Source organism: Thunnus thynnus, chromosome 5 (assembly GCF_963924715.1).
Source record: "Thunnus thynnus chromosome 5, fThuThy2.1, whole genome shotgun sequence".
NCBI classification, from domain to species: Eukaryota; Metazoa; Chordata; class Actinopteri; order Scombriformes; family Scombridae; genus Thunnus; species Thunnus thynnus.
The window spans coordinates 15,044,065-15,064,203 of NC_089521.1; the positions used below are offsets into that span (position 1 = coordinate 15,044,065).

The following is a 20,139-nucleotide window of genomic DNA, read 5'->3' on the forward strand; positions in this document are numbered from 1 at the left end:
GCTAACATGCTCACAATGACAATGCTAATATGCTAATGTTTCACACGTAATGTTCACCATGTTCACCATCTTAGTTTAGCCTGTTAGCAGTGTTCAAACTACAGGGGAGTCAGGGGGGTTTAACTCCCCTAAAAAGAGACCTGAGCTCCCCTCAAAACAACAATAGTTTGAATTTTGTGGGTCTTGAAAAATTGATAGATTTATCAACTGATACTGCGATGGATGATAGTAATAAGAAATAATTAAAATCACATTAAATTCAAATGCCCCATCATCTGTAGTTTTAAATGTGTGCCGCTGCTTTCATGTGGTATTGTTTTATGTGTAAATTGTGTGTGGATTTGATATCAGATAGATCAGTGATTTGCAATGACTGGACTGCAAAGTGATACCAGTCCATGCAGTTGCTAATGGTCCGCAAAGATGTTATCAGACGAGGATGTACATCTCCTGCCCACTTTCCCCTGCTGCCACCTCCTGCCAGTACAAATAATAGATGAAAATCTTACTGCTCTTCAGGACCACACACCTCTGGTCAGCAACAAAAACACAATCTTAGAATAAACAAGAAACACTCACAACCAACAGGTATTCCACAGTATGACAGATTATTTGTGAAGAATGTGTATGTGTCTGATGTGTCTAATATTTGGTAATAATAATAATATAATACATTTAATTTGTGCTGTACTTTTCATTCATAGTGAAACTCAAAGTGCTACAGTATTAATAACATAGACCATAGAGCATGAAGAACACACAACATAAAGAAAATAGAAAATAGAGTTATTGAGTATAATGCAGTGATAGCCTCTTTCTCTACCTCCCCTCCTGAAGCCATCCTATGTTTCATACGCATTTAGAGTTGGGGGTAGTAAAGTTGAAAAGTTAAGGGATCACCAAAGTTAGGAGATGAACATCTGTACTGAATTTCATGACAATCTATACAATAATTCAGTCTGGATCAAAGTGGTTGCACAGACCGACATTGCCATCCATAGAGCCACACTGCTAGCATGGCTAATAAAGTACAGTTCTCCTGATTTCTCATCAGTGTACTCCTCTAATGTCAGCTTTCCAGCTTTATAGCTGTCATCTCTAAAAAACACCTACACTGTTCAGGCCTCTCTGTCCATAATAGGCCATAATTATACAGCATGAGTCTTGGACTTTTGAGAAATGGTGTTTGCTATATTCATTTTTTTTTTCAATTCAGACTTTATTAAGGTCATAACTCATGGGCAGTCCATAGCACAATAAGCTACAGACTAATAAAAACAGAAATATTTAATATACAACAATAAAACATATTTATTTCAATGTAGCATTCCTGTCTATACAAATGCAGTGAACCATGTGACAAACTGTTAAATAAGGTTACGTTACATAACTGGATTTTATATAATTTGCATTACTACAGAAGTTCACTTGATTTTGCTAAGGTTTTTTTACCACTGGGACAGAACTGGGAGATTCCAGTTTCATGTGTGCTCTTTATAAAAGAGTCATTTTAATTGAGAGTGACAAACAGTAACAGTCCAGCATTAGCTCTACTTATCCAGTTAGCAGCTTGATTGGATCTCTAGACCTTCCTGATAGCAGAAAGTGAAATATGTCAAAGGCAACACCTGCCCTCCATCTCCTCCTATTTCTTTCATTCTTTTTATCCATTGGTCAGTGGTTTACCTACTGTAAGAAGATCACTCAGGGTATGGCTCTTTTTCTGGCCTCCATTAACAGTGGTTAAATGATATTAATGCATGAACGATCACCACCAGCAAAGGATTTGGAATCAAAGGTGCTTAGCAAATGGTGAATGGTAAACGCACTGCACTTTTATAGCTACTTTCTAGTCTTCCGACCACTCAAAGCGTTTTTACACTACAAACCTCATTCACCCATTCACACACACATTCATATGCTGATGGCCGAGGCTGCCATGCAAGGTGCCAACCTGCTCATCAGTAGAATCTAATCATTCACACAACGATGGCGCAGCCTTCAGGAGCAATTTGGAGTTCAGTGTCTTGCCCAAGGACACTTCGACATGTGGACTGGAGGAACCGGGAATCGAACTGCCGATCTTCTGATTAATGGATGACCCGCTCTACCTCTTGATCCACAGCCACCCCAGAACATTTGTGTAGGTCCTGGATGACACATCACATCCTTTTGCAGCACCTTTGAATTAATGTCTTCCAGAAAAGAGGTTTACATGCCAGGAAACGCTCTTTTCTTCCATATAAACAGCCACGCGGACGACAGCAGAATTAATCCAGCATGCTGCTCTATACATTCCTCGTCCTGTTGTTGTTTTTCATTGAACAATCACTCCGATGTCCTGCAGCTCTTAGTTAAGTGCTACGCGGCATGTTTTTGGTTGTTTACACACCAAGTGACAATTTAAAGTCATTTTTCCATTTTCAGCCACATTAATGGACATGTAGTTCTGAGTAATGAAATATGTATGGAGACATGGATGTCAGATTCTACAAGGAGAGTGAATAAAACAATAAACATGGGGAGGGAACAGCAGGAAGAGGTGTTGCTGTTTTTAACTGCCCATCTGCCTGAAGGATTTCCCACAGTCTCACAGCCTCAGGCAGGAAGCAGACAAACATTCAGACATACTTTGTCAGTGCTGTTTTTGCATCTTCCCTCTTGTTATTCCCTTTCCGTTGCCTCCATCTCATGCATGTCTGGTCTTTTTGCTCCACTTTCCTTTAGCATTTCATATCCTCATTCACTATTCCCTTTCCCCTCGCTCAGCCTCTCGGGCTTCTTTGCTCCCATACTGCGTTTTGGGTGAATTTGAGGAGATGTTTGTTTGTGTTGATGTGTTTGAGCAAATGTGCAACTTTTGTGTGCGTTGTATTATATCTATATGCTAAGGCTGACTCCCAGAGTTCAAAGGCTTGTCACCACAGATCTGGCTCGCTTGCAGTCTTTTTGTCAGTCGAGTCCTTTGTTACATAACGCAAGCCCATATCTTCTCTCTCGCTCAGAAGAGGCAAGAACAGAGCGGGACAAGCTTCAAATCACTGCAAGTGTTGGTTTCAATTCAGCCTTTGATATGCACTCAATCCCTGTGCCAGTTTCAAAGTAATCTCAGTGCTGTTGACAAAAATGTGTCACTCATGTCTGGTTTAGAGGCAGGAATCTTAAATGAGGCTGATGTCACAATGTCAAAACCCCCGTCTGTAACCAACAGAAGAAAAGGTAGAGACATCAGAGCAGAAAATAGTGAAATATGAAAATTTATGAGAAGAGGTGAAGGGAGAGGAAGTGATGATGATGTCCTGCCAGCACTTCGTCTTGAAAAAAGCATGAAAGAGACAAATGGAGATGAAGAGAGAGGTTTGAATATCATGAGAGTTGAAGCATCCACTGTCAGACAGTGATGGAGCTGTGTTAAAATGTTACCTCTGAGTTACATCACTGTTATTTCACTGTCATGTCTGGACTAGAGCCATTTCTCTCTGCGTCTATGTTTTTCTCACTTCATGTTTTTCTCTTCATTCTTCATTCCTGTCTTGATTACTGATCTTTATTTCCTATCTATGCTCTCTTGATAGCACAAACATGATCCAACACTTGAGTTGTACTCGCATAACTATAGACTTATAATTATCAGTTGATTAATCAATTAGTTAATCAACAGAAAATTAATCAGCAACTATTTTGATCATCAATTAATTGTTTTCAGCCATGCTAGTGGCATGACTGTAGGGGAGGCAATGTCAGTCAGTCAGTCGGTCCACCATTTTGATTTAGAGTGAAATATTTCAATAATTATTTAATGGATTTCCATGAAATTTGGTTCAGACATCCTTCTACGGGATGAATTGTAATAACAATAACAATAACAAATGCCTGTAAACCTAAGACATTTTCATCAGCCTCAGCTGAACTTTGTGTTTAGTGCTAATTAGCAAATGTTAGCATGCTAACATGCTAAACTAGATGGTGAACATCATAAGCATTTTACCTGCTAATGTTAGCATTTACCTCAAAACACAGCTGTGCCTAAATACAGCCACATAGAGCTGCTAGCGTGGCTATAGACTCTCTGTAGGCAACATGTCAAAATTCATTGTTTCCAACAACAATATTTATATTTTTTCTTCTAGGATTTTAAACTAAATAACTTCAGATTTTTGGACTGTGGGTTGGACAAAAACAAGCAATATGAATTGTCAACTTAGGGATGGGGAAATATTAGATGGGCATTTTACCTTTTTCTGGCAACATATGGACCAAAAGGATTTATCACAGTCTGGGATTTTTTAAATTAAAAATATAGAGGTCATGTTTTTGGTTGAGTTTATTCTTGAGTTCATGGTTAGTGTTTCTGTTTGGTTTTTTTTCAGAGTCAGATGAGTTCATTGTATCTGTTCCTGCGTGCCTGTTGGTCAGGGACTTTGTGTTAGGGGGAAGATGACTCATCTAATGTAGAGGAATCACAATTAGACTTCATGTGAGGAGAGACACCAATACAGATGCACATAAACAAGCATCCGAACACACAGGCGGTGCTCATACTGTATACAAACACATGATGAGGCGTTTGATTTAGTGTCAAAGAAGATGACAGTTGACTCATTCAGCCATCTCATACACAACACACACACACACACCAAATATAGTCTCATATGAATGCATAAAAACACACAAACTCTCTCTCTCTCTCTCTCGCTCTCTCTGTATTTCAGCAGCAGGAAATAGAGACAAGACAGAGCCCTCAGCTCAGGCGAGAAAAAAAAAAAAGACTTCTACTGGTGGTTTCCATGGAAACTGTCTCCCTTTCACTTTAGGGGGAGGGCAAGCGACTAGTGGATGAGTTAGGCCAACATTTAAGGTGGCTCACGGACAGGGTGGGAGGGAATTTAAGGTGGTTTGAAGTGTGAATCCATCTGACTTGTCCGCCTTGAGGGTGAGAAGGGTCGTTCGAGGTAATGGGAGCGTTATGTAGGCGGTTTGAGCAAACAGGAAAGCAGATCAAAGATAATTGTGGCATGCACCCCTTTCACCTTGGGCTGCACCGTCAGCTTGCTCAGCTGCCAGCACACACATGCACACACACACACACATTCACACATGGATTATTGATATCAAGATCACAAATCTGTTCATAATTACATTACAGCATGCAGGGATGATGCCACAGTATCTGTGTCACGCACGCCAAATAATTGTAAAAATAATAGGACTGGGGATTTGTGTGTGTGTGTGTGTGTATGTGTGTGTGTGTGTGTGTGTGACTATCAAAAGACTTCAGATGGTCTTGTAATGTTTTGGATTTTCAATACTATCGCTGCCGTTGTTTTGATTATTTTCAGAACTTGGAGATATATTAACGAGTTGGTAATGTTTTATTTTACAGGTCCATAATTTCTTAATTATTTCCTAATGATTTCCGAGACGTGCAAAGAACCTTGTAATTATAAATAAAGTAGAGCCATTGTTCTGTGCACTTGTATTTAAATGAATTCAAAGTAATTGCTAGGAGAGTTTTTTTTAGTGAGTGCACAACAGGTCAGCTGAACGTGCAAACGTGTGAAATTTGTCTGAAGATGAGCATACAATTCAACATATAAGCAGAATTTAGTTTCCAATGATAAATTAATTATGAATAAACATTTGTCTGGGTGTAAATGGAGCTTTTCTTTCAAGGACATTCCTTGTTTCCCAGTAATTAGTACCTAATTACATCGTTCTTGCCAGAATACTTTATTTACTAAAATTATTAAGAACTTGTTACCAACATGTTTTTCCACAAAAACCCAAGTTCTCAAATATGAAATGTTGTCTGAACACAAGCAGATGTACAACTCACCTAAAATACTTTCTAAAATGATCATGTTCCTGATTTTAATGATTTTGATTCTAATCAGGAACTCCTCGTCCCACCTGCCACCCCCACTCACCTTTACACACACCTAGACCTCCTCTTCTACCACAAAGGTTGTGTGTGCGTGTGCGTGTGTGTATTTGTGATTTAATAATAAGCTTAGGGTCAAACCAAATCCCTGATGACTCACTGTTAGTGTATTTGTCATCTATTTCAATCTGTATGATTCTACTACTTCATCAGGTTTGCTTTGTTTCCCTGTGGAAGATACCCTCCTACAGACATAGTCATGAATTTCATGAATTAGACTCTTTAATGCAAGACATGAGGAGGAATTAATATGAGGGAGGAAGATCAACCTTTCAAGAACGCTTGCTGATGAATGCTAATCAGACACGCTGTATTTCTAGTATATGTCGGAGTGGGAGGGTAACAGCTTGGGCAGATGGACTGTTACTGTGGGTGTTTGTGTGTATTTTTGTATGTTAACTTATCCTTATAGTACGAGGTCAATCCCCCCTTTTGTGTTCCTTACGCCTTAGTGAAAGCTGAGTGCTAAAGCCAAAACATCCTGAATTTTGCATACACTGGCAAAGAGAGCTCATTATAGGGCGCCGTATATTGTGTGTAAGTGCGTTTGTGCGTGTGAGTGAAACGTTAGGAGAAGTGAAATAGAGGAATAGGGCAAAGAGTACTGGAATTTTAGCAGTGCCTTGACCCAGTTACTCTACGGAGGGAGAGAGGAGAAATAAATCAGCAAAGGGATGGATGAAGTGAGGGAAAAGAGAACCAGAGGAGGAAGAGGAGGAGACAATTAACACAACAGCGGTGGAAGCCATCCAAGGTGAAAAGGAGTGGGTGGGTGAAAGGGGGGAAATAAAAAAAGAGACAAACATGAAGATATTTGGCCTCAAAGGATTTGTGCACACCACAAAAGGAAGAGAATGAAAGAAAGAGACAGCAGGATGAGATGTGTCACACTATTTAAATGTTCTTTTCCTCCCGCTCTGCTTTTTATTGATGTCTTTGTTGTGATTCGTGTCTCCATGAAGAAGCCACCGCTGCAGATCGAAGTGTTGTCTGTCTATTAAAGGAGCACTTTGGGAGAGTAGCTGTGAGCCCTGAGATTCATGTTGTCTCCCCTCAGTGGTTCAATTTAGTGTCTACATTCCTTCTTCTGCTCTCAGCATAAACTGACTTCATTTCCCTCATCTGTTTTCTCCTTCCTCTCAGAGCTGCCCTATGGCTGGGAGAAGATAGATGACCCCATCTACGGCAGCTACTACGTAGAGTAAGTCTCCCTGTTGACTCGGTTAGCTCGGCTGCTCGGTAGTAAAACAGGAAATGCATTTCCATGGTTTACAACGCCTCGTTATGAATTATAAATGATTACATTCTCATGTCTTTTTTATCTGTTACTGCTCATTTGACAAAACTCATACACGGAAATTCTGCTCGGAAGGGTTATTAGGAGGCGCAAAGTAAAATACATTTCCAGAGAATATTGTTATGGATTGCTGCTACTTAGCTTTAAGCTTTTTTCCTCTTGCTTTAAAATATTTGGCTGTAGTTATGAATTGCTTTGAGAATAACATTTGACATGTAAAACATAGGAAAGATCATAAAATATTATGTATTGCTGTATTTTAAACTAGCTAACAATATATGCAGTTAGACCTAACAGCAACGACATTAAAATACAGATAATATATTGAAGCTGTTGAGTTTTTACAGAGAGAAGGCAGAATCCAGGCTCCACAGCAAGCTCAGAGCTTGGTTTACTCCATCAGCTATAAGTTGTTTTTGCTATCATGTTAGCAAACACCTGCCTCACCTTACTTACACATCCAGCAGGAACATGAGCCTTTAATGCTAGTCCAACATTCAATGGTATTTTATCTCTGGTTTGGTTTGCCACCTTCTGAGAGAAATATCTGGGTTTTAAGCTCGCTAGCTGTTTGTAACTCTTGTCAGAACTTTGTTTCGAGTCACTGTCAGTTTGCTGACCAGATAGCGTTCACAATTTATGTGAACCGGAGTGGCTGCCCACGTTTTTATATGGGGGATAGGTGAGAGCCAGAGGCACTCTAATATACAGTTACACTGGCAAACTAAAACAATTAACTGAAAGCAGCTGAAATTTATCCAGAGAGCTGCGGAGCTTGACTGTTGATTCTCAGTGGGATCAACAGGGCTAGCAACCTTTCGCTGTACAGGAAGTCTTTTGATTCAATGTTGTTAAGTGGAGTTTAAATGCAGCAGTTATTTAAAGCTCTCAAAGGCAACATTCTTCTCAATGAACACTTATTTTTGGTTACTAAAAATACTTTCATACTTCTGCTTTAGTGAAGTTTTGAGTGTAGAACTGCATTGTGGTATCGCTACCTCTGCTTGAGGAAACGCTTTGAATAATCCTGTTTCCATTATTTGTAACATTGTATTGCATTGTATTTTTAGTCACATCAATCGAAGGACCCAGTTTGAGAACCCAGTCCTGGAAGCAAAGAGACGCCTGGAGCAGCAGAGGCAGATGCAGAGCCAGGGACTCTCCGCTCTACCACTGCCCACTATATACAGAGGTACCACACTATGTGCAGTTATGTCACAGCTGCACAAATATGATCATGTGCAGATAGATTTCAAACATTTTCAAATTCTCCCTGTAGAAGAAATTTGTAAACATCCAACATCAGTAGCTGTACATGGAGCATATTATTGTTATCCTATTATCTATTGTTTTCCTAACCTATATGATGGATACAGGCAGTTTAAAGGGTGAGTATTTGACGGGGCAGATGCACAATGTCACAATGTACAGGGTCGAGTGGAGATTGCTGGCAGTGCGGGGGACTGAGAACATGCTCGCCCTGAGGCCCCTAGTGGACTAATCCAGGCAAGCGTATGAGGATGTAATAGACCAGTACATAGTGAACTGCTTCATAATGTACTGAGTGAAAACTACATATCTCCAATGAGTCAGCTTATCAGGAATTAAGGAAACGTAAGGACACAATAGGTTCTTTCAGTATCAAAAAGATCATGGGGAAGTTAAATCTCAAGAAAAATAATGTTGAAACCAACCATGGACATTGCAGAGGAGATTTAGCTGTATTATGTACAGAACTCCATCAATATCACCTAAACATAATGAGAAATATCTAAAATATCATGTTTCTGAATCTGTCATCCTCCAGAGAAGCCTTTGTTTACGAGGGACCCAACCCAGCTGAAGGGCACCTTCCTGTCGACGGCCCTGCAGAAGAGCAACATGGGATTTGGCTTCACGATCATAGGAGGTGACGAGCCCGATGAGTTCCTGCAAGTGAAGAGCGTAATACCAGACGGACCCGCCGCACAGGATGGAAAGATGGACACAGGTAATTATGTGTACTTAGGCAGAATATTGACATCTGGTTGAGGTTTAAACAACTACAAGCTGCTGATCAGTGTCCGAAATTAAGTTGTTGACTCACCTGGTAGATGAAAAAATCCACTGGCCAACCATATTTTTTACAAAAATAATAAATTGCCTTTTTTTTTTTTTTTTTTCATATACATTTGTTTCAGTACATAATGTACTTCACTATATTGACTTTATATCAAAAAGTACTCAGGAGTGTAAACATGCTCAGAGTAAAATTAATTACTTAATTAATTAATTAGCCTTAGACCATCTCGAGCAGTTACAGTTTCACAGCACTGTTTAGATGCATGTAAAAACACATATGGTGCCGTGTCTACACTGTATAGGGACAAACATGAGTAATTTCCTCCGAGCTGTCATGCCAGATATTTTATTACAAACATTTACCTGCCAGTGTGGCGGATAGCCTTCCGAGATTTACTCGCCAAACAGAAAATCTACCCGCATTTTGGGCTTGGTGGGTGTTAATTTCAGAGCCTGCTGCTGATACTGTAATTCTGTGTTTAGAGAAATTCTTAAGTACAGCCTCATTATTCTGACACCTCAACATTATGGACTTTAATTTCCTGCCAGAGCAGATCAGTGTGAAGTCCTTCTGCTGGCAGTGTTTCAATTTCATTCAAGTACGTTTTTTTACCTGTCTGTTGGGTAATTTTGGTCAACCTTTCTTGTACCTAAAAGTTCGGGGAGCACAGGAGGAGAGGGGAGTGTCAATAGCCAATAAATTTGGTGGTGCAGAGTTATTTTGTCATGAAAAATTAGATTTGTGACTTTGCCAACTCAGAACATAAGCACTGGTACTTTTGTTAGTTTTATGGCTTTAGCTAGCAAAGGTCACCTACATACGCAGATCTCCAAAATCACAACCCCTGAGATACAAACACTGTGTACGTTTGCCTATTTCACTTTGTTTGTCTTGCACTAAATTCACTTTCAAAAGTCCTCCACAGTCTTTCTGAAACAAGACAAAAAAAAGAAGACAGTATTTTTTTACACAGGAATTTAGTGTCTCAATAGTTAATCTCACTTCTAATGTGTGGCTTACTAGGAATTTGTAGCATTGATTTTCAATTGATTTTCAATTAAGCAGATTTTAAGACTTCTTGGTTCCTAGACTGACAAGCCAATTATAGCCTATTGTGGTTCACAATTGTTCATTTAACCTCAGTTTCACCAAGTTTCCACCAAATTTGGATTTTGTGGTTTCAGTAACTGACAAAGTTATCAGTAATAAACCATTGGGTGACACTTGCCCTGCACTAATGAAGGTCCACACTTCCTTTTTTGTCTGTTGCCAGCATCTTTTCGTTAGTTCATGAAATTCGTCTAAGCTGTATAATAATTTGTATCAATAACGTGAACAAAATTGCTGCCATACTCCAAGAAGCACATTTTAGCAATCGAAAACTTAGTGGCAGAGGTTTCAGTACCCCCAGAAATATGAATTCATCTTAAAAGGGGACATCATTTGCCCATGGTGGCATATTTGGGGTGTCCTATATTTTTGCCTGTAGCACTGTGTGTCCCAGACAAGGACTTCACTTTCCTCTTAGCAAGCGTTCTGTCCTCTGCCAGCACTCAATAACATCCAGTTTTTTTATGGGAATGAGAAAAGCTGATTTGATTGGCCATAACTGACACCAGCCTACACAACACCTACTTCATTAAGAGATTCGTTTCTGCTTTTACAGCTGCACTGCAGGTACAGTATCACTACACTTAATGCCACAACATTATTAAAAATCAGTCATATGCAGGTACACCAGCAGCATAAAATATCCCCATACACGTGTATGTGCTTTGATACGTAAAACTGAGCCTTTAATATCCACACAAACAGTAATGCAGATTCACATGTTTAACTTAGTGGATCCCTGCAGCAACATGTTAATAGACCTACCTGTAGAGAACCTTCAGTATAGGCCTAACCTCATGATGATGTTAGTAAAAATAACAGTGAGCTATAGAGAAGGAACTGTTGTATGAGGCTTTGTATGTTATCTCCTCTGGACCTGCGAGCTGTCCCCATGCCTGGCACGGTCGGTGCCTAAATCACTCATTTCGGAGCTGGGAATCCTCCTTCCTACTCTCAGCTCCTGCTCTCTGCTTTTATGTCTCTCCCTCTGCCTATCAGTTTCTCTTTCATCTGGAATCCATTTCTTTCTATATTATCACCATCTCTCTCTTTGTCTCTCTGCCTTACCCTTTATTATGCTTCCCTATCTAGCCATGTCATCTGACACTTCTCCTCTGCTCTCCGTATATTTTCACTCTGTCTCTTTCTACCTCTCTAGTTTTTTTTCTCTCCTCATCCCTCTATCCTGGTCCTCTTTTTTCTCTGTTCTGATTTCTCTCTCTCCAACTTGCTCCTCTCCGCTCTGTGTCATTGCCAGAGCTGCTCACACACATGCATGCGCGCACAAACGTTCACACTCACACATGCACACAGTCACACAGTCACACACCGGCACTCCCTGGCTGAGATTAGCTGGCCTATTTGGGCGGTGCGGCGTTGCTCTGAGGGATTGTGTATGATTGTGCGTGTGACATGTATGTGTGTGCACATGCTCACGGGAGTGTGTACGCGTGTGCATGTGTGCATGTATGACAGAGAGCGCCTCCAGAAGTGTGAAATAGAGGATTTGAGGCAGCTGCATTTGTCATGGGACTGACTTTAAATCTGAAATCCATAACTTTCCGCACGTTCAAGCTACAGCAGAGATGACAGACCATCTACTGTTGCATTTGTGAAGGTGTCTCACCTCATTGTTATTGGTATGCAGGGAAAATGTCATCAACTGAGGCAGAGGTGGAGGAAGGAAATATAAGACTACGCCATTACGAGTAAAACTGAAATATCACTTAAGTAAAAGTACAATAGTAAGATTAACAAAATGTATCAAAAAAGTACTTGTAATGCAGAAAAATGTTATACTCTTACTGTATATGTTACAGATAGATTATTGCAGCTATTTCACATAAATCCCCCAAAAACGAAAGAGGTGATCATTATTGGATTATTATTATTATTGATGTATGAATGTATTAGCAGCAATTTTAATGTTGTAGTTAGTTGAGGTTGGGCTAATCTGAAGTATTTTCTTTATACTGTTGGGTAGTTTAATCTGTATCAGTGCATCATTTTATAAGGTCATCATATATCTTGCATGTAAAATCTTTGTCTGTGAAGTAACTAGTAACTTAAGTACAATATTTCCCTCTGAAATGTGGTGGAGAAGACATATACAAGTAGAACATAATAGTCAAGTAAAGTACAAGGACCTAAAATGTGTACTTTTGTACAATATTTGAGTAAATGTACACATGTAGTTACATTCCACCACTAGACCAACATGAGGTAAGGTGGACATGAATATAATATTTAGTGAAGTGATAAAATCAGACAACAGCAGGTGGACAAAGTCAACTTTCCTCTCTGTGAACACAAACATTGTTACAGATATATATTTCCAGCTAGTCAACAGAGCGACAGAGACGTGCAACATCCTGATGCATCGTGAATGAAACAAAACTGTTACTACTTGTGACTGTGACCATGTGTATCTGTATGAAGTTATGATATTTTCATGTGGATGCCAGTGTGCACCAGATGGTTGTCCTAGTCACAAAGACAGACCCTCTCTCTCTCACCTCTCTGTCTCACACATACACTTGTGGATTGCCTGCAGTGCCAGTGAACTGATATTATATTCCAATGCGACACTTCAGAGGGACAGCGCGCTTTTTCTGTGTTGCTGCAGCATGTCCTGATACCACTGAGATTTGACATTCATGGCAACAGACGGTGGCAAGGTTTATTTTTTTAGCACAGTATGTTAACACCTGAACCACAGAGACCAAGTCATGTGGTCTGTGTAACATGACATGAAAGTGTGAGTGTGGCTGATATTGTTGTGTCCTTGCTATCTCATTCCTCTTCAGGTGACGTCATCGTCTACATTAATGACATCTGTGTGCTTGGCACCACACACGCCGACGTGGTCAAGCTGTTCCAGTCCGTACCGATCGGTCAGAGTGTGACCCTCGTGCTCTGTCGAGGCTACCCTCTGCCCTTTGACCCTGAGGACCCCAGCGGCGCAGCAAGCACCTCCCTGACCCCCATCGGCCTAGAGCACCGCCCCCTGGTGGTGAACGGCCGCAGCAGCTACGACCCCTACCTGGAGTATCTATCGTTGAGCTCCCAGCTGCCTCCTCAGGCTCTAGCCCAGGCCGGAGCCCCTCACCCTGGGGACACACATCTGGACGGCTCATCCCTGCCACCCACCACACCTGGCTCATCCTCAGCACTCACGCCTCACGACGACAATGTGTCCATGGCCTCCTCGGGGACTGCAGGGGTTGCCGGGGCAACAGCACAAGGGGCAGAGCTGCTGACAGTTACCATGGTGAAAGGGGCGGAGGGATTTGGGTTCACTATTGCCGACAGTCCCACTGGTCAGCGAGTTAAACAGGTGATGTATCACAGTTCATCTGTACTTTCACATAGTAGACCATCAGTAGCCTGTAGATGTGTTTGATATTTTAAATGTGTTTAACTGTGTGTGTATTTTCAGGAAGTAAATGTCTTCTGTCAAGAGTAAAATCTCTGTCGTCAGCTAAACTCAGTAGTCGAGTTACAAAAAAGTAAATTTAATTTGGTCAACGCAACTAAAGATGGAGATAATATGAACAAAGTGAGCTCAGCCTGTGTAGGATTTTTTTTATCTAATAACGTCATAATGAATGAAGACTAGACTTTCCTAAAGAAGGTAAAAAAGTAAAAAATCCCAGACTAAATATAAAATCCTGGCACTAAAGAACAGCTCAATTAGTTGTGATGTGACAGATGTTGTTTATCATCTCTGTTATATTTATACAGTAATACATCTGCATTGCCAAAAAAGCAAATCATGTGTCTTAACAAGTAATTAATCTTTTGTTCAGTATTCAACACTTTTTATTCTTTAAATAACCACCTGCAGCTGTTCCTAGTACAATTTTCATTGTTTTGGGAATTGAACAATTTTACAGAAGCAAGTCAATATCGTCTTGTTAGTGTCTTGAAACAGATTCCTGGACCTGAAAATGTTAGAAAATTACTAAAATAAGTGGATTGGTTTTGGAAATGGCTGATATATTCTTACCACATAGGAAGACTTTTTTAAAAATATGACTTTGGGCATCAACAATAAACACCTTTGCAGCATGAACAGGTAAATTAGGAAATTCAGTTTCTCAAAATACAAAAATAAATGTGCAGGTTTTCACTCTAACCCATGTTTATTAATTATGGTGGACAATAGAAGTTGGGAATGAAAGAAATTGAAAGTCACCACGAAATCACAGCCCAGCAGGCCTAACTGTGTGACTGCGGATGTGTTGTGGATGTGTTGGTGTGGTGCAGGTGCTGGAGCCGGGCTCACAGGGAGCATCAGGGCTGATAGAGGGAGACCTGATCCTGGAGGTGAACCAGCAGCCAGTTGCTGCAGCTGGACATGGACGTGTGGTGGAGATGCTCAAAGAGTGTCCTGTCGGAGCCGAGGCGACACTCCTCATACAGAGAGCAGCAACAGGTGAGAGACAGACCTTTTATCTTTTTGTTAAACTGTCAGTCCCCGTGTTTCTGTTCCAGTTTGACCCCTTCAGCTCTTAAGGTGAAGGAGTGAAGTAACTGGTGCCAAATAAATCTTATAATTCAAATATTGATTGATGGTGCATATTTATAATTAATGAACGTTCTAAAACATACTTTATGATGGATAAACACTGCCAAAGTGAAATACTTTTAACACTTTTTATCTATTTATGTCAGCAGAAATGGCAAAAATGATTACAGTACAATTAGTAGCAAATAACAAGTGACATTTTAGCAAAATCAGAAAGGTCCAACACAAAAGCCACTGCCCAGCTAAACAAGCCTGTGATTGAAACGCACAAATATCATGTTACTGTGCATCTTCAGCCCCAGCTGCAGCTTTGCGAGAGAGGAGTCAAGTAGAGTTGACAGTGAGAGCTGGGAGAGCAAAATAGATTTTGATTATGATCATTTTGAGACCCGTGCTATTTTTGAACACATTGAAATTCCAGTGGCACTTTATTGGGATTTTATTCAAGTCTCTAGATGAGATTTTATTTTTGGAAATATTAAATATCTTGAGTGTAGAGGCTAAAAGAATTAATTTGCCTGGTGCAAAACTGGTCAAGTTATTCTAGTATTTATGGAAATACCAACAGTATTTTCGTAAAAAAAATACAATTCCAGGATTATTTCACAGACCATCGCTTCCATGTGCCGGTAAAGAAAAAAATGAAACTTTGATAGGGAAATCAGGTCATCACAGGAGCAAACAGCCACAGGATACATTAATCGACATTAGAAAATAGAAAAAACTTAGAAATGAACAACAATATGTTGCGTAATGTTCTTCATATGTGTTGACTCATGCGGCAAATTCACAAAAATATTACAGATCAGAAAAGAGTGTAAACAGATGTCATAGTAAGTGTTGTGTGTGTCACACCATGTGTTCTCAGTGTTTTCCAAATGCGGCTTTATCACCAACATGTCATCGATGTTTTCCACTGAAGCAGACTGGAGCCACACAGGGGGGAGATTTAGAGATGTTTTTAAAATGCAGCAAAATCAAGAGCTGGTAAATTCAAAGTGCAATGGAGAGATGGGATGAGAGGCAGTCATAATCTCACTGTTAGGTGTTGAACAGCTCTGTGGCACCAACACTGTTAATGGGGAAGCTGTTTAATTCCCACTGGGGCTGCTCATATTCAGAATATATGCTGTTATTTCACTCTAATATGCTTTGGACAGAAAACATCCACCAAATGACTGTAGAGAGATGTATCTAGCTGCCACCTGTACTGACTGTACTCTGAGATGATGATGATTTGCTTGTACAAATGGCATTTGTTCCAGATGTACAAATAGTTTTGATGCGATGCTGAGTTAGAGACAGTTATAAGAAAGATGAAATTGGAGTCAAAGAGCTCTAAAAACAATGCACATAGTTGTGTTTGTGATCTGTAATGTTACAATCTTCAGATTCTTCAGATTCACTGATCAAATAGAATTTGTTTCTGTGTGATTGACCACCCACCTTCCCGTCTGAAAAATATTCTTCTGGATCTTTCTCACAATTTCCTCCTACACCCTCGTGACTTTTAAAAGCTAACATTTAATCTTCACTGATTTTTTTTTTTTGTCAGGTTGTTTGTGTATTTAGATTTTAATTCAGGCCAGTGTTCCTCCACTATACCTTTCACATGTTGAATCGCTGTAACAAGCTCTGCATTGTGATGAGCTGCTCCACAGTGCCTTTAATTTTCTGCTTATATTCACCATTTTACCTCCACCTTGAAGTGAAAGATGACCACATGCCCTTGGTCTGAGAGAATAAATCAAAATGGAGTTATAAAATAGCTGAAAAGAGGAATAGGAAAGAATTTCTTAGCGTGGAAGTTTGAAGAGCAGAGTTCTTGTCATATTGCCAGAACGACATGGAGTGTGGCCATTTTCCCTCTTCTCCTATTTCCTGCATGACTGGCCACCTGTGAGGAAATTAAATTGCACAGTGAACGCTTTATTTGCTTGACATGTGCTCTGCACTGATTCTCTAAAAGGTGTTCTGGTCACAGGGTCAAAATTTGATTTGACTTGATAATTACCCCGGGCTGCCTATACCGCTGAGCCTGTGGCCATCTCAGGAACACACACTCAACCCCACAATAATTGACCGCACAGCACCGATCAACAGCATGCATGAAAGTCATTCGAGTCAAAAAAATCTTATGGCCATTTATGTCACATTTAACGAGTCAAAGTTCACAAGTTCATTCTGGTTGCTTTTGATGTGGCCACCCAGCAGCTCAGCAGCTCACATTTTCATGCTCATTAGTTGTTAAGTCTGTCGTTTTTCTAGCGGTAAATTGCCGGGAGTGAAGAGTTGATTCGCATTGTTCCTGAGATGATAACAGAACAATAAAAAGGAATTATAGATCTGCTCTCTTTTGCATCACTCCTTTTTCACGGGTTGTATTTAATTAGGGATGAAGGCAATCAGTCTCTTATGCATCTCAGGTTTAATTAATTGCAGTGTGACAAGAATTATTATTGCAGACCTGCAACAGCAATCAAAGACATTAGCACTTAGTGATCCTGATACATCAGACTATCTGATGGAACTGCTACTGATTTTACACTAGACCTGTTGTCTCAAGCCTACAGTACATTATTGGCCATTATTGAAGATGTATCGACAAACTTGCCTGCCAAGTGAATTAATTGTGTTCTGTATGTTGTTCAGTGAATTATACTCAGTCTCCTCATTATGTGAAAGCTAATAAATTCTACTGAGTCTGTGATGTGCACAAATGACTCAAGTGTTCGCAGCAAGAATAGAAAAAAAAACATGTACTGTGTATGTGTGTGTGTGCATGCACTGCAGCATGCAGGGATGTGTACATGAGCAGCTGAGATCAAATGTTGTGGCGCTGAGCAGCCAAGCATCTCATGAGCTAGCATCTGCCACCTGGTGGTTAACCTTTGCAAAGACACACACACTCATGTTTCACTGACAGATACGCCATTTAAAAAAGGGTGCTGAAATTCAATACACAAATGAGATAGCTGTACACACATTTGTGCATCATCACGTGTATATACACAGATCTGTATCTGAATTTATGCACACACACAGCTTGCAATGGATATAACCTTTTAAATGCTGAACTAAATGTGACAAATTGCCTCCCTTCCCCCCCAAAGATGCCATCTCCTCCTTCAACCTCACCGGTTTCTATCAAACAACTCAAGACAACGGCCCCACAGGGACTATCAGCCTGACACACCAGGAACCTCTCTGCCTCTCTTTGTGTGCCTTTCCTCTCTGCAGGGTGAACGAAAGGACAAGGTCCTTTGCAGTGACTCAGATGTGCAAAATGTCAGGAATGTTTAAACATGTTTGTGTTCATAGACGTAGGATTTCTGTGTAGAGCATCAACGGAATTTTGCTTGCACACATGATTTCAGATGTGTGACTGAGAGCATCAGTGCTTTGTGTAACACAGACAGGGTGTTAGACTTCCGCTGCATGTGTGACTATGTGTGTGTATGTGTGTGTTGTGTCTCTGTGTCTGACTGCTCCGCTCTAGTGTGGGCACTCTGCCAGAGTTCCACTGAGCTCTGGTCGTGTTCACAGCTCCGTCCCCTGACAGCCCAGTTGGAAGCGGAGCCAACCACAGACTAGAGACGTTTTGCGGCACCAATGAGGATGCAGATCATAGCTGTGAAGAAAAGGGTGTCAGGCTGCACAAGCCAATCAGGCTGATCTGAGGGCCATCCAGAACTCAGCAGGCTAGTCTGTGAGTCTGGCCTGCCAGACTGCCTGACCACTGACTCGTGAGCAAGGCCACGTGAAGCCTCTCTACCAGTCATTCATTTGTAATTCATCAGCATGCATATGAGCGCGCCACACATCCGGCACATATGCCGATGAATTGTATTAGCATTTAAATTAAGCTTAAATGTGTCTGTGAGTATGACGCTCCTCTTTAATATGAGTGGACAATTGCCTCCTAGCTCATACTCATTTCCTTCAGTGGGTCATTAAGGAAAGTTGCCTGAGAATGAGTTATTAGAATTCCTTAAAGGCCTCCCTTAAGACCTGTATTCCCTGCAGAATGCCCCCCCTCCCTGCTGCTGCCACTGTGCTGAATCATTTCAGTACCACGGACAGCTCTCCTGAAACCCCCATTTATGTTTATGGGATTCATGGACAGGAGAGCCCGTTTCTCCTTTGCTCCATATTCTTGTTACCTCCTCCACGCTCACAGACACAGCAGGGACGTAGGATGTTTAGATTTCTGGGTAGGAAAGCTGATTTAATTGAGCGAATAGTGGGGGCCTGGGGTTGAAAAATGTGGTGAATTAGAAATAAAAGTTTAAGGAATTGCAAAAAAAAATGTCCTCACATGTCTAATCCATTGTATTTAATTTTTCTGGAATCTCCTCACACTTGCTCCACTTGATCTTGAAAGAAAGTTCTGCCCCGTTGCTAAGTGCACTGGTCTTCATCTCGCTTATCTAAAAGGCGGGCGGATGTAATTCCATTCCAGGACTCTCTAAAGAATATTTTACCAGCACCCACGTCTGTGAAAGGATTCATCAGCGATGCTGCAGGAGTCTACTGTGCCTGATGAGTGTGTTTCTAGCCTCATGTATAAAGATACAAACCGAATGTTTATACAAGCCAACCATTGCATGCTATCTCCCCCATGTCTAAATGTATGTATTTGGGTCTCAGCAGCATAAATGTACTGTATGTCTTTGATTCAGTGGAGTCACAGGGGAGCTGTGTTGATGAGATTGTTGTTGTGATGTAGAGTGCTCCCTGCTTCCTGCATGCAGATAAAATATGACTTACAGAAGAAAGTGTGTGTGTGTATGTGTGTTGGGGGGGGGGGGTGCTTTCCCCTGCAGCTAATGATGTAATTATGTTGAAAACAAACGCAACAACCAGACCCGTTTAGGAAGAGTTACACAAACAAAGTCAAAACAGAGGAATATGAAATCAGCAAACTCATGTTAGAAGATTTAACACACGTGTCCAATATCTCAAATGGCTCCTTTAGAAACCTTTGTACATATTTTCCCTTATAGTTGTCTTTATCTGGACAGTCATAATTGTCTGTATTTTGTTGCTTAAAAAAGAATCCAACAGATTATCCAAGTCCAACTCCCTGTTAACTGTGTTTTTTTCTCTTCCTTCCTCAGGCCACGTCTCTCCATGGAAGGCCTCCAAACAGGTACGAATATGTTTCTGCTTATGATGACGTGTTCTTACTGGTGTGT

The 20,139-nt window shown here is 40.7% G+C and overlaps 1 protein-coding gene across 4 annotated transcripts in view; it reads left to right on the forward strand.

Annotated features, from left to right (window-relative positions):
* Positions 1-20,139, forward strand: part of LOC137182884 (membrane-associated guanylate kinase, WW and PDZ domain-containing protein 2-like) — an 88,788-nt gene that overhangs the window by 55,435 nt on the left and 13,214 nt on the right. For all 4 annotated transcript variants that reach the window (XM_067589443.1, XM_067589444.1, XM_067589445.1 and 1 more), the window contains 6 exons: positions 7,085-7,142; positions 8,309-8,430; positions 9,046-9,228; positions 13,218-13,747; positions 14,680-14,848; positions 20,062-20,093. In XM_067589443.1, the coding sequence (XP_067445544.1) occupies positions 7,085-7,142; positions 8,309-8,430; positions 9,046-9,228; positions 13,218-13,747; positions 14,680-14,848; positions 20,062-20,093 (1,094 nt within the window). The remainder of the gene's footprint in view (positions 1-7,084; positions 7,143-8,308; positions 8,431-9,045; positions 9,229-13,217; positions 13,748-14,679; positions 14,849-20,061; positions 20,094-20,139) is intronic.